Here is a 16394-nt window from a genome sequence, read left to right on the forward strand (position 1 = left end):
AGGGGAAAAAAACTGGAAGTTTTCATGCGTATGAATTTAAAGAGAAGATATCAGGTGAAGCTGGAGGGAAAGCTAAGCCGAAAGTTACAAGCTAGCAAAGCTTCGCTACATCAAGTTTCGCTGGCTAATGCTTTACTCTGCTTTCCCTGCCTCCTTTTTTCAAACAGCAGGATCTGACCCAGCGTGGATTATTAAAAAGTGGGGAGCACACCTTAAAGGAGGCCCTACATAATATAATTGTCTACTTTTTTATAGCTCCGATGTGAACTGGCCTCGTTAACTGGATCGTCTCGATGCACTGACCGTGTTTTCTATGGAGAATGATGCCAAAACTAACCCTGAATCAACCAGTCATTCAGAAATTTGCTTCAGAAGGGAAAATGTTTGTACAAAAAGTGGAATACAGTAGGACACAATCTTGCTTAGGTTATTTTCATTCATATAAATATACTGATGTGATATATTAGTAGGTAGACTTTGGAATTATAGCTTCTCCTTTGAGAAAACCCATCTGGTTATTGTACAAATTTAGTTAACATTGGCTACAATCTCATATTTACACTGCGTTTAAAATTCATTGTCCCTCTAATGCAAAACCAATTGAAAGCTTATGCCCAAAGCTTACAAAGTGTTGTCCAGGTAACCAATTTAAATAAGCTTTACTAACTCTACAAAGAAGATTGATTTAAAACAAATTAGCCAAACGTTAACAGGGGACATATTTATTCACTTATTGTCATATCTGAGCAAACAATAAACTCAAACAAAAAAAAATTTGTTTCATTTAATCCTGGAATAATAATAATGATTGACATTCGTTTCCATGATGTTTTGTGAAAACTTTATGCATTCTCCAAATAATGGATGCAGCTTTTGGCATAAGGACAGCCACAACAGTCTTTCCGCTTTTAAACCAGCTGTAGTTGGTTGCCACAGAGGGAGCAGCCAATCAGAATCATCTTTCAGATGAAGTCTTGCATCGCTCCACTTGGATTGTGATGCTGGAGAAACCAAACTTGGAACGAAGGAGCTTTGTTGCCTTCCTGAGGATGATCTGTGAATCCGCATCTTCATCTGTGAAGACAGACATTTTGTTGACTACGATGAAGCGGGTCCTTAAACACCTTTGTGGCGTGTTTTAGGTCTCTATCACCTATAGTGATGTGTGCGGAAAGCAGTGAGTGGTCCATGTTGAGACTCCATGTGTGCAAACCGTTAACAGCTTTGACTTTTCCCACGGACAGCAGCTGCTCTCCAACGGAGCCGACGCCCTGAGGAGCGCCTAAACAAGACCAACACACGGGCAGAAAGACGGCGCGGCGCCTGCTGTCAATAAGCTCCAGTCAGCAGCAACACATGCGGAGCAAAGCGTTTACCTTCCATCAGTATCCTGAACACTTCCTTCGCGACGGGAAACGTCGTCCCGACGACGACGACGGAGAACAGAAAGGTGCAAATGGGATCTGCCACTTTATACTCAGGCTGTCGGCGAGAAAGTATATTAGCTGAGGTCAACAAGAAAGCACTAAAAGGCTGCTAACGTATGCATGTAAACCTTTTTATTCACATAACCACATACTTGAGTTATGTAATTCGCTGTGGCAGCATGTTAGACACGTTAATTCTGATTTGTTCTTTATGATATATGTATGTATATATATATATATATATTTTTTTTTTTTTTGCTTGCACGTTTAGATAATTATTCCCTTCGGTTTTGGATGCACAAATATATATATTTTTTTCCTCTTTCTGCAACCCTGGCAGCAAGGAATTGTTTTTACAACCAGGAGCAGCTAATTAGCATCTCAAAAGCTCAAATCTTAAAGAATACAAAATACTATACAAAAGAATACAAAATACATTTGATATTGCGTTTTTTGGGGGGGTTTGGGCCAATAACAAGTCGATACAGTGCCAGTTTTACCAATGTTGATACTGTATCGGCAAACTTCCGACTTTTAGGTTTTTTTGTAGTTTTTCGTTTGCTTTATTTTATTCTATCCAATGACAGAATTTGGGCTTTTTTACAAGTTTCTACAGAATATGTTAATACCTTATTACCATAACTTGTGTGCAAATTTCTTTCCTAAATAAAGTGCAAAAGATTGTCCTTTGACAGAAAATCAAAACTGTTTTGAGGTAGATCAGAGATATTACAATACAAAAATGAACAAAAATGTCAAGAGGGAATCTAAAACTTAAGAATATATTCGAAACCGACTTGATATTTATCGATGTTTTATATTGATCCGCCCACTTCTATTTAACAGTCTATGGCAAAAATAATGTATAAAAGTTAAGCGTCTGTTTTTCAAATTCAATAAAATACCTTGGTGTTTGTGGTGGCAAAATGTAGGAAACAAGATAGAAATACTTTTTCCAAACCACTGTAAAATACACAGCAGATCTCCAGTCAAAGTGAAGTTATAGCTGAGAGGACACGTCTGGGAATGCTACTCTGCTCAGGGATTTTACTGAAACTCGCCCAGAAGTGGATGATGCCAGCAGCCAGGAGGACACCGACACTCTGCAGCAGGTCGCCCAACACGTGGACGAAGGCTGCCTTCACACTTGCGTTGCTGTGGCAATGACCCCGAGTCCGTTTGTCCCTCTGCGCTACGGGGACCCCGTGATTGTGGCCATGTGAGGCGCCAGACTGATGAAGAATCAGAACCATCCTGCGTGAGTTAAAGGTCCGCATTAGTTACAGGGTTTGATTCAAACATTTTCAAGCTTCTCCAGATTCTCCACACTTACAAAAAGAGTTTCAATTCATTGTTATATCATCTATTACTGTTATTAATAATGTCTTACATTCTACAGCAGCGACAAAGAAAATTAAAATGTAACATTTATGTTTGGAAATGTCTCTCACACATCCTACACACTTGACCTACACAGATCAATAAGCTATTGAGCTCTTAGGAAAAACAAATATTACATAAAAACAATCCTAACAAATCAGGTTAAAATAAATAATGTTCCTGCTCAAATAAAATGCTAAAGCACAAGATATGAAAATAGTTACAAGAAAAAAAATCTCTAAAAAATGTCACTATGTTTTCTAGCAGTTAGCCAATAGGAATTATTTTTGGTAATTCAAACTGACCTAAAGCAAGAAAAGTTTAGTCAGCTTTAACTTCAGATTTTTTATTAGGTGCATGAAAATATCTGGTTTCAACTGAAACCAAATTTAGGCTATTTAAATCAAACACTAGATTGCACTTCATTACAAAACTGTGCAGACTGAATATCCAGCACTTTCAAGGATTTCAAGCACCTGTGTGAACCCTGACTTTAAGAACAGGGTTCGTTTGGCTAAAATCACACGGCTCACTCACAGGACGTTGACGACCACGGCACAGGCCGAGGTCACGAGCATGATCTGACCGTCGATGTCGTAGTCTCCCTCAGCAATCCTCTGCACGGCTGAGAAGACCAGAACCACCGTCACGGCCCAGACCGACACGATGGAGAGGAACATCCCCAGAATCTCTGCACAGCCAAACAGCCGAGTCTTTAAATGTGTGAAAGTTAAGTTGAACATCTGAAATAGCCTAATGGTTTTAGAAAATCAAATTCGAGGAAGTTATTTTCAACAATTTAGTTTTGCTTTACTGTCATTTAAAATTTATCAAAGTTTCTATTGTGAGGGTAGCAACCTGGCATATAAATTTAACCTGACAGATTTACCTCGTTCTGTTAACCACTGGTAACCAAACTAAACTAGGTCAGATGAGGCTCCTTGATCTTTTATTTTTATTTTTAAAGGATGATTACGAGGAAACTTGTGATGTTAGGACTGTTTGGCTTCCAACAAGAATCAGCAGATTTGAAGTACTGTATTTTTCGGACTATAAACCGCTTCTTTCCCCCCCACGCTTAGACCATGTGGCCAGTGCGGCTTTTCTGTGAATTTTTCTTCAACCACCAGGGGGCGCTTTAGCAGGAAGTGAATCATTGGAAGTCAAAATTGGAAATAAAAGAAGAAAGTGCTGTTTTTCATTTCGAACAAGCACATGCTAGCAGCAGGAACGACGGAGAAATTTCTTCAAACTCTCAGCTCCTCATCATGGAAACCACACGAAGAAGTTCATATGATGCCGCTTTTGAAGGCCATCGATCTGGCTGTAAAGATCGAAAGCTGCTGCACTCAGGTTCGTGAACGAATCCATGGTTGCAGACGCAGGGGTGCGTCCTTAATAGCAGATTTTGTCATATAAATCTGGCAGCTCTCGCTCAGTCCCACCTGCTCGGTACCAGCCGAAAGTCATGGTTTGAGTTTGAGGCCTGGACGAAACCTCCAGGGAGAAGATGCTGATCACGATGCTGCCGAAGTCCGTCAGAAGATGAGTCGCGTCCGTCATGATGGCCAAACTGTGAGCCGCGTATCCGCCTGGAGGACCCAAAAAGAAAAAAAAAAAAAAAAAAAAAAAAAAAGCATCTTATCGTTTTTATTTCAGCTCAAACCTGGTATTTCCCCCTATTTTTAAAACACGAGAAGATCCTAGAGATAAATTCAGCGTGTTCTTTCAACAGAATTCATAGAAAAAAAAAAACTAAACAAAGAGTCACAGGAAATTACTTGCATCTCACCGATCGCCTCTCCGGTCATAAAAACGAGGCTGACGGCGCAGGCGACGAGGAGCTTCCTTCTGGCCACACGTCTCGTCTTATTTTCAGACTTTAACACGTCGCTCAACTCCTGCTCCACGCTGCAGGCATCTTCACTGAGCTCCGAATCTGAATCCCTAATCTCCGTAGGACTCGACCTGCCAGGTAACACAACATTTCAGATATTTCAGTCGACACTAGAGAAGCAAACCGTGCTGAAAAGTTGAGACGAGACGGTTACAGGCACCTTGTGAGAGGCTCCAGGTAAGTCTCAACGAGGAGCTGTGTTTCCGAGTCAGACGGCGAGTCCATACTTTCAGGTGTTTTTGCCTTAGAGGTGGAAATAAAGCTTGAAAACCTGCCACCTGTTCTAACACGCGTTATCTGGCAAGGGTGGAGCGCCACAGGAGCCAATGGTGATGTGAAACAAACAAAAAAAACACAAATATTTCCATGATGGACAAAAAATTTATTTCATCATACATTTATGTTGCTTTAATTTTAGAAAAAACGCTAAAAAGTAGAAAAATATTTGGAATGTTGAGGGGAAAAAATTCATTTAATATTCTAATAAAAATTAAACAACAGGATATATAAGAATATATTCAGGCACTTCAGAGTCATTTCCAGGAGTTATACAGACTTTTTCATAATTTCATTCAGGCAAGTAGAAGAAAGAGAGTACAGACCACTGGCAAATCCAGATATGAGGCAAAAAATAATTATAAATATAAAAATACAATATGAATGAAAAAAAAAAACCTACAATCAAAAATACAGCTCTGAATTCACAGAATAATTTACCATATATGCCTAAAACAAAAACCAAAAACGTTTTGATCCCATCACCAGATTCAAGACAGAGAAGATTTATGGTTTAAACAAACCAAAAACAAAACAGGGTGTAAGGATCGACGTGCAGATATTTTGTAAAAATGGTAATAACATATTCACCTGACTAAGTTTGGACACGACATTCCTGTTGTGGTGATGGCTCATTTCAAAACGGCGCTGCTACATTAAATTACCTTCAACACCTCCACGAACCTCTTGGTTGAGTTTGTATTATAAAGTCACATTTTCAATAAAGCAGTACGCTTTTGGTTACATGATTAACTACAGCTTATCTAACTGTCCGATAATAAATTGTGCAGATTACTTTAGAGAATTAGAAGTAGCCACGAGGCCGTTTCCTTTAAAATACTAAAGGAAAGTGTGCCTCTGGCTCCCCCTGCAGGCCAGTTTTCGAAGTGTCTCCCTGAGACCAGATGAAAACTTATTGACTGCTTCTCTCCAAATGCTGCGTTCAATGCCTTTTAGCGCAAACTACTGTGTTGTTGCTAAATAATGATACACAGAACAGTGACTGATAATTTCAAAACCACGAACATTTTTCATCATGTCTTTCTAACAGTCTAATGAGAGAAAGTGCCAGGGTGAGCGCAGAGCAGCCCAACCTCTCCACCCAGCTGGTGCTGCACCCTGGTGGTCAGGAGGCTAAAGGACAACTCCAGCAATTTAATCGTTTATCTTCAAAAAAAAAAAAGAAGAAGAAGAATTTGGATGTTTGGGAACATTTCTGGTCACAAAAACAGACAAAAGCAAGCTATGAGTAGCTTGTATGATTGCTCGTTGGCAGGATGAGCTGGCAGCGTGGCTAGCTGTCAAAAATGGATGTTTCCCTCCCTGTAACCAGCCCTTAAATTTTAGGCGCTTATTGTCAATTTTTACTCAAGACTACACATCAAAATGAAAATAAATACATATTATCGATACCTCTTTATTCCAGTGAAACTGTAGTATTTCCACTCAAGGTCATCATACCGTGATAATCTGAAAGGGGCCCATGAGTAACACCGATGACCACACCAAGCCACAGCTGGGCAGAATAAATAATGTAAATGCCTTTTTAAGCCGGCTAATTAAAGCTTACCTAATAAAAAGGTAGAAGTAGCTAGCTGCGGCCGTTCTGGCTTTATGTGTAAATTATAAATTATATAAAATATATAATATGAAATAATCAGACTGAGTGAAGAAAGAAAGAAAAAAGCTTAAAAACCATCCAACTCTCACATGAAGTTGATTAGAAAAGACGTTTGAAGTACAGGATAAACCAGCATCACCCAACAGAGAAACACCGGATGTGTCAACCCAAAAGTCATCAGGTCATTTATTCCTACGTAAATATTTACAGGAAGACAAGTGGTTGGCCTCAAATAGTATGAATAATCTGAATTAGCCTGTTAAATATATGTATATCTATGTAAAAAATAAAACAGTCCACATGTAGGAATCCTGAGGGGAGACGTTTTCAGACCACTATGGCAACTTTTACACTAACCTGTGAGTTTAAAGTGCACAAGCAAAAAAAAAAACAAAACAAAAAAAAAAAGTTTTTTGAGAGATCAGTGGTTTTGATCTGCAAGGCTTTGTCATAAAAAAAAAAACCACATGGTAATACCGTTATGAAGCATGATTCATGTAAACAGAAAGGCCCAATACGTTTCCTGTGCGTTGGTTTGAACACCAGCAGCTGGTGAGACCTCAAGTTCACACAAAGTCCCAAAATAAAATAATAAAGTGAAGCTCATCTTCTTAAAGACTCACTCATCCGTGGATTTATTCACTCATTCCATCCTCGCCAGGTCCATGTCGGGCCTCTGCGGGGCTTGAGGTGCCGTTGGATGCCTGAGGCTGAATTACGATCGGTGCGTTCTCACCTGCAAAATGACACAAAGGAACAAACTGTTTCTGCAGGTCGGAGTGCTGAATGCCACAGACGGGATTTTATGCCAGGGAAAATTAAGTTTGAAGCTTTGTGATTGGAAGCTTGGAAGTTGCATGCACATATGCACAGAATGATTTCGATAACGGCAAGATTTCCTTAATTAAAAAGCATCTTTGATGGATGACCCTATAAAGCCAGCCATGCCGCACTCATCTGATGAGGAGGGAATGTTCCTTCTTTAATGACTGGGCGTATTAAATGAAAACAAATTACCATATTGAAACTATACAGGCTTAACTGAGGCCTCCCAAAATCAGATCTACGCTCTCCGTTCCCACAAACAGAATAAAAAAGAAAAATGGAGATGCATGAAGCTCAGTTTTCTGATTACCAGTCATTATGAGGGAACTGTGCAGCACACGCACATTTTCTGTCAGTTGAAAACATTTTTTCTTCTTTTTTTTATTGTATGCAATACAGCAATTTTGAGAGAAGCTGAATTTTGGGTTTTCATTAGCTGTAAAATAAACTAAAATCAGCAGAAATTAAAACTTCTAATGTTTGTGTGGAAAAAATGCAAATACAGAATGAAGCTGGATAAGTCGAGTTTGGTGAATTCCAGTTTCTTGCTGCCACATGTTGATGCGCCTCTAAGCAAGTCACTTAACCGCAAGTTACCTTCCAGTTTCCATATATAATACAACGATAATACAATGGAAATGAAACATAAAGCAAATAACACCAAGATACCAAAGTATAACACAACACAGCTGAGGCCAGAGCGCAAGCAGCAGGAGCGTCGAACTTGTCGAACTTTGACCTTTAAAGAACAGGAGGAAGACGATCTGTAGCGTTTATTGCCATAATAATGACAAAAAAAACCATCAAAATAACAATAACGTTGAAAAGTCTTAATCATCTTTCTGGGAACACATTCCCCACTGCGCTTGATCCGTTTCTCTGTTTCGCATAAATCGGATATGAATCAGTTCATCTTTGTGATTCTTTTTATTTACAGATTAAACATCAGCCGATTCTTCCTTCGGATGCATTTTATCTTGATCAGCAAAAAAACAAACAAACAAACAAACAAACAAAATAATGGCAGCTCATCAAGATGATTTCCCGATCAGTCGCTCGTTATCTGACATGGAAGCAGCACAAACCAGCCGAACTGATCCACAGCGTCATATTTACCTGGTGATATTCAACCAGCGCCGTGATGCCCTTTGCTTTATGGTGGACCATAAACAAACAAAAAGGAACCTATCGGCTTTGACTAACGACATTCACAAAGCTCTGAAAAAGTATTGAAACACCTTGGAAGGTTTTCATACAACCGACCAACACAAAGTAGTTCAGACCTTTTTACTCTGATGCTAAACGTCACAATACGTCTGCTGGTCGGCAATAACATTTACCTGACAATACGGAGTAAAAATACTATTGCAGGGAATGTAATTTGTGCTCTTCTTCTACTGTTTTCTTTCTATGAAAGCATTGTGATGCATACGGCATAAAATCAGCATGAAAACAGCTCAGCCGGTTGAATCAAGCAGCAGGGAGCCGATTGGAGATCAAGGTTACCTGAGGAGGAACAACAGTTACCTGAGGTCTGAGAGGAGCTGGGCTGAATAACTATTACATGGCCTGGTGCTGGAAAACACAATGTAGCATTACAAAAACATTTAAAAAAAATACACAAAGTGTCCAAATTGAAAAACAAATCCTGCATTGAATGAGAAAAAAATTGTTTTTTCTTGCTAATGTTTGACGATTTAACAATGCAAACCCAAACAAATGCTCATTGTTAAACATTTATATTTCATGATTTAATATTGTAAAGTAGCATTACAATAAACCATAAAACTCCATTCATTTAAAATGTCCAAAGTTAAAAGTTAAAATGTCCAAAGTTAAAAGTGGCACGTTTTCATCCTTCACAGCGCAACGTGAATCAAATCCCCAGAAACAAACCCGGCAGTTCCTCACCTTCTTCCTGCTCTCTGAGCTCCGCCTCCAGGTCTTCCGGGTCGATGATGGGATGCTCTTCCTCCTCTCCGCTTTTGCACTTCCCGCAGCAGAAGCAGCAGCAGCAGAAACAGCAGCAGCAGGTGAAGATAGTGCAGCAGCAAAACAGCGCCTGGAAGACATGAACGTTAGTCGTACTCAAACCAACTAAACGTCACCGCTCCGTAAATCCTCTCGTTTGTTCCTTTGCAGCCAAGCCTCACCTTGAACCAGCACTTCGACATGAGGAAATAATATTTGACGCCGTCTTCACCAAACTGCTCGGCCACGGAGAGGCCCATGGAGCCATATTCGTCGTAGATTTTGCGCTTGTTCTCGTCGTTGAGGATGGCGTTGGCGTTGTTGATCTCCTTGAACTTCTCAGCAGCAGCTGGGTTGTCCGGGTTCTTGTCAGGGTGATACTTCAATGCCAATTTCCTGAAGGAACATTACGATTATGATTTACGTAGCGTTAAACAGAAATTACCTTGGATCAGCACAACTGAATTGCAGCCATAAAAGTTACCACTGGCAGCACAAGCAGCAGCTAACTTATCAAACGGTTCTAACAAGAAGGATTAAGGCGACTGAAATTAATGAAGGATGGCCGGTGGAGTTACAAAGCAGAAAAACAATCCAGGTTGTGCATTAACCAGCTGCCAATCATTCACCAAACGGTTGCTAAGAATAAATTAATTATTTTTTTTTAATTTCTGCAGCAAGTCTTAGCAGCTTTAGCAGCATGATCTAAAAAAAAAAAGAAAGTGCACTGCTAAACTTAATGTTAAGATCTTAAACATATGTTAGTGGGGTTTTTCTCAGATTTGTGGGTAAAATGTCACCACTGTCAGTGAATTTACGTCTGTGAATCAATTTAGTCCCTTTCATATCCATTTGTGGTCCATTCTTTGCTTCCTACTTCCTTTTTACACACGTGAACAAATAATTTTGTTCTCCATCTACTGTGTGTCACTTTCTTTGTCTTTTTTCAGTCAAATATTTTCTTTTATTCTAAAAGATGAATGCTACATTTTATCTTTTAATGACACACAGGCTTCGTATTCAAGACGACCTGTATTAAAGATTAAAGTGATATAGCTCAAATCTTACTTTTAATCTCATTTTATGATAAATATATATTTTTACAGCCCATTGGAACAAATGACTCCAATGAAATATGAGGAATTATGATCATAGATCAAACCAAAATGACTGAGTAATATCCTGCAGGTAGATATTATTTACTGAAGCCATAGAACCACATTTTTTTTTCCAAAAAAAAAAAAAAAAAAAAACTGTAATATTGTGGAATAGTTTGACAATAAATATTAAACTTTTCATGAAGTGAAACTTTGAATATACTTCTAAAAAGCCTGAAATTTCAGATTTAAATGATCTTATTAGGACTATCACAATACGAACAACAAAACTTGACACTCGATACCATTCCTAATAACGCGTTGCAACATTTTTTGAAGGCAGTGTGCTTTCTTAATTAGAATTACAATATTAGAACATTTTAATGTCTTCAATTATTCTCATGTCAATGAATCATGGCAATCTGCCAATGCCAGCGATTAATATATGTGACTTGTAAGTGAATCAGTTACTTGTATATCAAATTGTAAATTACTAAGCACCCTATTAGCCACATCAACTGCGGGCAATTTTTAAACATTAATAACTAGCGAATAATAAACTTACCTATAAGCCCTTTTTATCTCGTCGGGGGTCGCTCCTTTCTCCAAACCCAGGACCACGTACAAGCTTTCTCCGGCCCTGGACATTTTTCTCTGAGGCATGTTTGGGTCCTCCATGGTTTAATAAACGCTGGCTGTGACAGGAATGCCAACAAATACGACATTTACCAACAAACACGAGCTGTAATTTCAAACCACCGGTGAGGAAGTCAGTAAACAGAAACTATGTTGCAATAAACGGTGAGGCAGTCCTCTGAATCCTGTCAGCACCTTTGTACACGATAACTGCGGTTTAACAAGTTCGGAGAACTCTGTTCTGACTCAAGTACTTTAAAGGTTCGTGTCATTTCATGCTAAACCATGTGAGCTTCAACTCAGCCCGACAACATTACCGGTAAATGTCACAGGACGAACAAAATGAAACCTACCGACGGTGGAGAGATTAATGTCCAAGACGTCTGTCGAAACATAGAGTCCGACAAAAACTCCGTCTAAAACTTTACGGCAGCGAGAAACTAGTTAGCAACTTTCTGACTGAACTTCCGAAAGGGCCCGGAAGATTTGAGACAGAAATGAACTCTGGGTAAAAAGAAAAAGGAAAAAAAAGGGGGAAAACAGAGTCATAAAAAGAGAGAGGGAGGTTCCTGCTCGAAACACCCAGTGCGAAATACGCTGTCACACTCTGGCTCGGTCTCAAACAGCTGTAAACCTGTAATCCAGATCGTACCTGGTTTAATCAAGAGGCGATTATATTTGGTATGTGAAATACAGCGACAGCACAACTCATAAATGAGAACATGCCAATCACACATGGCATGTTTTATTCTTTAGTTGATGAAAATTAATGACAGTTCATAATTTAAATAAAAGGGCAATAATATATTCAAGTTGAGCCACGCTGTAAATGCAGTGTTGCTTATCTAAATTAGTACATTTATAATAGGAAACTTACTTACTAGCTGTTTGTTGCCAACTCATTTGTCGCATTATGCACCTCCATCTTTTTTTAATATGGCATTTATCTTTTATGGTTATTACCAGAGACAAAGCTTGCTGTTTATAAAGTCAAATTGAATTGAAAGTAAAATGGCTCACTTCCAAAGTGTTTCCTGTGCTTATTATTGCACTCAACGAATTACTAATTATTAAATTTTTCTTTTTTTTTTAAACATTTTATAAAACATGAATATGGTTTTAAAATTGGATGTGCAAAGGCACAGATATAGTCTGTTTTTGTTCCTTGCTTTTTTTTGTTGTAGTTTTTAGATTGTATAACTTTTTATAGACTTCAGCAAACCAATATTAAGCATTAAGTGTCAGGTAATCCTCCTTTGCAGAATAAATGACACAGCAGAAAACCACATTTAGACCATTTTATTATTTATTGAACCATATCTTAGTACTGTATAATTCATTAACTCTGGCCAAATTAAACACTTCACAGCTGTGTTTCAATCAAGGCGTCTCCTCACTTTGTGGAGTCACAGTAACAATAATTTTCCCCATGTTTCTGTTTGCTTCCATGTGTCTGTGAGCCTCTGCGATGTCCTCCAGCTTATATGTGCTGTCGATCACTGGCCTCAAGGTGGCAGGCTGCTCTGAGAAACATGGCAACGCCCTGTCCACAAAAGCTCTAACCAGGTCTGCCTTGTACTGTGGAGGAAACATACGCATAAATTAGTGATTTACCCAGGAAGTGTTTCAAGTGCAACACAAAAATTTGTAAATTTCAGAACACCGGACACCAGGAAGAGACAGGAAGAGCAAAACTTCCACCCTTGCGCAACAGATGTGGTTGCAGTGCAAGGAATGAAAAGAGCAGCCGAGACGTTTCTCACCTGAAGGCTGCGAGAGCGGAGGAGGCTGCAGAGCAAGCGGCCTCGCTTGGACAGCATCTTGCCCAGCAGGTCTCCCTCCACTGCCCTGCCTCCCATGGTGCCGTACAGAACCCATCTGCCGTCCACCGCCAGGGAGCTCACGTTCTTCTCCCAGTTACTCCCACCGATGCAGTCGAGGATCACATCTGCTCCTTTTCCTGATTACCACACAAGACACTACAGTAATAGGGAAGGAAGTTATCGTTTAATGAGTTAATCTAATGCTGACTGATCTTATCGATTGACTGATGATTAATTGATAAGCGAATTAGGGCGGCCATTGTAGACAGAAAAAAAGGAGCAAATTTCTGCAAAAAAAAAATCTGAAATTCTGAGATGAATCTCAAATTTTCTAGAAATGTTTGACTTTAAAATGTTGAATATCTTCAACTTTTTTGGTGGAAATTTACTCCTATGAATACATTGTACATCTTTGCCTTCGTAGCAATAGAAAATCAAACATTTTTGAATAAGAAATTGGCGCTGCTCCGTCATGCCGCTCGCCCGAATGAGTGTTAATAAGCTGATAAATTATTGAGAATTTATATTTCAATAAACAGAACCGCACAAAGTGCATTTTACATCCCACTCCAGACTCTGTTTGGACCACTTCCCATTTCTGGTATGGCCCTGCCATCTTTGTTTCTATATCAACTGACTCCGCTTAAGGATGACCAGCAGCCAAATCTTCTAAGTGGTGGCCAAACTACGACACCAAAAGACAGTCGAAGAGGATGTTATTAGCCAATCGATTGGAACTAATTTTAATCAAATAAAACTTTAAGAGCCATTTGCAGAGTGTCACGTTTACCTCCTGTGAAGTCATGGACTCCCTGAACAAAGCTCTCCTCCTTGTAGTTGTATCCAGCCGCTGCGCCCAGCTTCTCAGCCAGCTGCAGCTTCTCTCGGCTCCCCGCTGTGACGACGGGCACAGCACCGAACAGACGGGCCAGCTGGACGGCAGCCGTTCCCACACCGCTGGCTCCGGCGTGAACTAGCACCACTTCACCCTGCTTCACCTGTGCTGCGGTGGAAAACAAAAGATGGGACGCACGGAAATGAAAAATTATGTGTTTTTTTTTTGTTTAGTACAATAGCTCATTCAAAAGGTGTGGAATTACAAGCTGGGTAAATAAACTCCAAGAACACAAAATCTTACAGAGTATTTTTGGTCTAGTTTCAAGTGCAAATCTTTTAGTACTTAATATTATTTCACATAAAACAAAGTGAAACAATCACTTAGACTGTTAAAAATGAAACAGTCTAGTTTTTTAAATAAAAACTAGTATTTTTTTCCATCAATATTAAGGATTTATTGACTAAAAATAATCTCCTAAATCTCACGAAAAAAGCTATTTGTACGATATTTGCTCTAGAAACTAGACCAAAGTGACTTGGTGAGATTGTGTTTTTGCAGAGTATTTACAGTATTTCGTAAAGCCACCCACATTCTTAGAAGCTTTTCTCATTTTGTGACGTTAAATCCTCAAACTTAGCTGTATTTTCTCATGATTTTATGTGCGAGACCAACTCAACGTAGTGGACGATTCAAAGTTATGCACTTCCAGCAGAACAACCACAAAGCCAGAGCTCTTTATTGGTTTTGACCCAAAAGAATGAGTTAGAAAAGTCTAGTTAAAGTCCTGACCACTTAAGTACCACTTTGTGTTGGTCTTTCACATTGAGGTGGTTTAAAAGTTCAACAATTGAAGCACGAATAATTTTTGTAAGGTGCTGTGCTTCATCCTACGTCAGTCCATGTTATCTAATCATAACCAAACATTTCAGCATATTGCCGTCATTATCATGCACCTATGAAAACCAGCAGCTGAAAAGCGGTGAGCCACGCCTCCGGGATGGCAGCGGCCTGGCAGAACGTGAGGTTGTTGGGCACCGGTATTAAAAGCTCCTCGGGAACAGAAACGTATTCAGCATATCCTCCTCCAGCCAGCAGAGCCATCACCCTGTCGTCTGGTTTCCAGTTCTCCTTCAGGCCTTGACCCAGACCGTCCACCGTTCCAGCGACCTCCAGACCGATTATGTCGCTCTCACCCGCAGGAGGAGGATACAAACCTCTTCTCTGCAGAAGGAAACCATGATAAGTTTCTAAAATCTCCTTCAATCCAAACCACAAATTCCTGCTCTAATTTGGCTAAACCTGCAACAAGTCGGCCCTGTTGAGGGCAGCTGCGTGGACTTTAATTAGGACCTCTCCGTCTTTGGGTATAGGTCTGGGGATGGAGCGCAGCACCAGGTTCTCTGGTCCTCCAGGGACATCAACACAAACTGCCCGCATCATCTTTGCAAAGCTCGAGCAACTCTTAACCCAGCTCTACAAAATACAGCAAACAAGCAATTCAGTTAGACGTGATAGTTAGGCTTTAATTTTTACACAGATCCTGCATCTATACATATATTTGCATAATAATTATTACAGATTTTCATCCACTTACTGCGTTGTAGGTTTTTCTTAGCATAAAAATCCCAGTTTGAAGGATGTGAGGCATTTTATAATCTCAGGGTTCGCTAACGTAATGTGATAAAAGTAATAATAAAGTGTTGAAAAAAATGAAGAGATGAAATGAACATTAAAAATGAAACGCAGTCAAATTATATAAAAAAAGTAAACAGAAGTTTGATTTAAAAGAGAAACGTGATCAACTAAAAGTTAAAATTTAAACGGCAGCCGCTTTCAGCAGTCTGATGAATAAAAGCGTATGCGTGTGTATTTTTCGGACGCTTCTGCTTTCCGTACCGTATAGTAAGCAGTGGGGATGGCCAAGACAGCAAATAACAAAACTATAAAGCAGAAGAAAGAAACGAGAACGGAATGAACAAAAGATAGAAACGCAGAAGAGAAACAAAAAAAAAACTGTAGTAATTTAGTTTTGAAATGACACGGTTGCTACAGGTTAGTACGCAGTGCGCATGCGCTGAAATATCTACGCTTTCTTTCAAGTGTTTTTGATTAAAGCAAAGTAGCTGACAACTCTGGTTTAGTAACTTATGTCACTGATGCGATGTGAGAGGCGAAACGTACATATAATTCCGACATAATCCATGCAAATCAACCAGAAGCAGATTATTTCTGTGTTGAGGCAAAGAACAGCTGAATAATGAACTCACCAAGCAGCGATGGAAATAGTTAATCCGCTCTGAAGAGACTCTTTTGGGAAGTTTTGTAGCGCCAAGTTTGAGCTGGAGTCCAGTTCGGCGCAGGAAGGACCACCCTCCTCCAGAGGGCGGCAGGGTAACTAACCTGCCCACATAGGCGTTAAAGGAACATTTCAACAAAATGTAGCTTTCTATCTTGAATAGGTGGTCCGTACATATTTCGAGCGGGTGAGGGGGTGAAAACAATCTAATCTAATAATAGGTAATCCTACTGTCTGGTTTCTAAAGGTAAAGATGAAAAAAAAACTTTAAGAGTTATATAAAAATTTTAATTTTAACTAGCAAAAC

The 16394-nt window shown here is 39.5% G+C and overlaps 3 protein-coding genes across 5 annotated transcripts; all 3 read right to left on the bottom strand.

The window, feature by feature from the left end:
* Positions 1-706: 706 nt before the first annotated feature.
* Positions 707-4986, bottom strand: LOC106910259 (proton-coupled zinc antiporter SLC30A2-like). The gene is made up of 8 exons (XM_014976852.2): positions 4865-4986; positions 4600-4775; positions 4253-4399; positions 3345-3498; positions 2489-2681; positions 1377-1482; positions 1154-1282; positions 707-1074 (listed from the first exon to the last, which is right to left on the bottom strand). The coding sequence occupies exons 1-8, from the start codon at positions 4927-4929 to the stop codon at positions 956-958; spliced, it is 1089 nt and encodes a 362-aa protein (XP_014832338.2). The 5' UTR covers positions 4930-4986; the 3' UTR covers positions 707-955.
* Positions 4987-5065: 79 nt separating this feature from the next.
* Positions 5066-11684, bottom strand: dnajc5gb (DnaJ (Hsp40) homolog, subfamily C, member 5 gamma b). Of its 2 annotated transcripts, XM_014976853.2 has the most exons (6): positions 11484-11684; positions 11060-11189; positions 9580-9793; positions 9338-9488; positions 8954-9001; positions 5066-7337 (listed from the first exon to the last, which is right to left on the bottom strand). In XM_014976853.2, the coding sequence occupies exons 2-6, from the start codon at positions 11170-11172 to the stop codon at positions 7237-7239; spliced, it is 627 nt and encodes a 208-aa protein (XP_014832339.1). In that variant the 5' UTR covers positions 11173-11189; positions 11484-11684; the 3' UTR covers positions 5066-7236. The 2 variants fall into 2 exon arrangements, with proteins under 2 accessions (XP_014832339.1, XP_014832341.1); XM_014976855.2 differs by lacking the exon at positions 8954-9001.
* A 730-nt stretch (positions 11685-12414) lies between these two features.
* Positions 12415-16182, bottom strand: tp53i3 (tumor protein p53 inducible protein 3). Of its 2 annotated transcripts, none has more exons than XM_014976841.2 (6): positions 16059-16182; positions 15091-15264; positions 14745-15012; positions 13744-13956; positions 12894-13090; positions 12415-12708 (listed from the first exon to the last, which is right to left on the bottom strand). In XM_014976841.2, the coding sequence occupies exons 2-6, from the start codon at positions 15229-15231 to the stop codon at positions 12511-12513; spliced, it is 1017 nt and encodes a 338-aa protein (XP_014832327.2). In that variant the 5' UTR covers positions 15232-15264; positions 16059-16182; the 3' UTR covers positions 12415-12510. The 2 variants fall into 2 exon arrangements, with proteins under 2 accessions (XP_014832327.2, XP_014832326.2); XM_014976840.2 differs by lacking the exon at positions 16059-16182 and adding an exon at positions 15386-15697.
* Between the last annotated feature and the right edge of the window lie 212 nt (positions 16183-16394).

This window comes from Poecilia mexicana, unplaced genomic scaffold, assembly GCF_051168715.1.
Source record: "Poecilia mexicana isolate PSO_F unplaced genomic scaffold, ASM5116871v1 scaffold_22, whole genome shotgun sequence".
NCBI classification, from domain to species: Eukaryota; Metazoa; Chordata; class Actinopteri; order Cyprinodontiformes; family Poeciliidae; genus Poecilia; species Poecilia mexicana.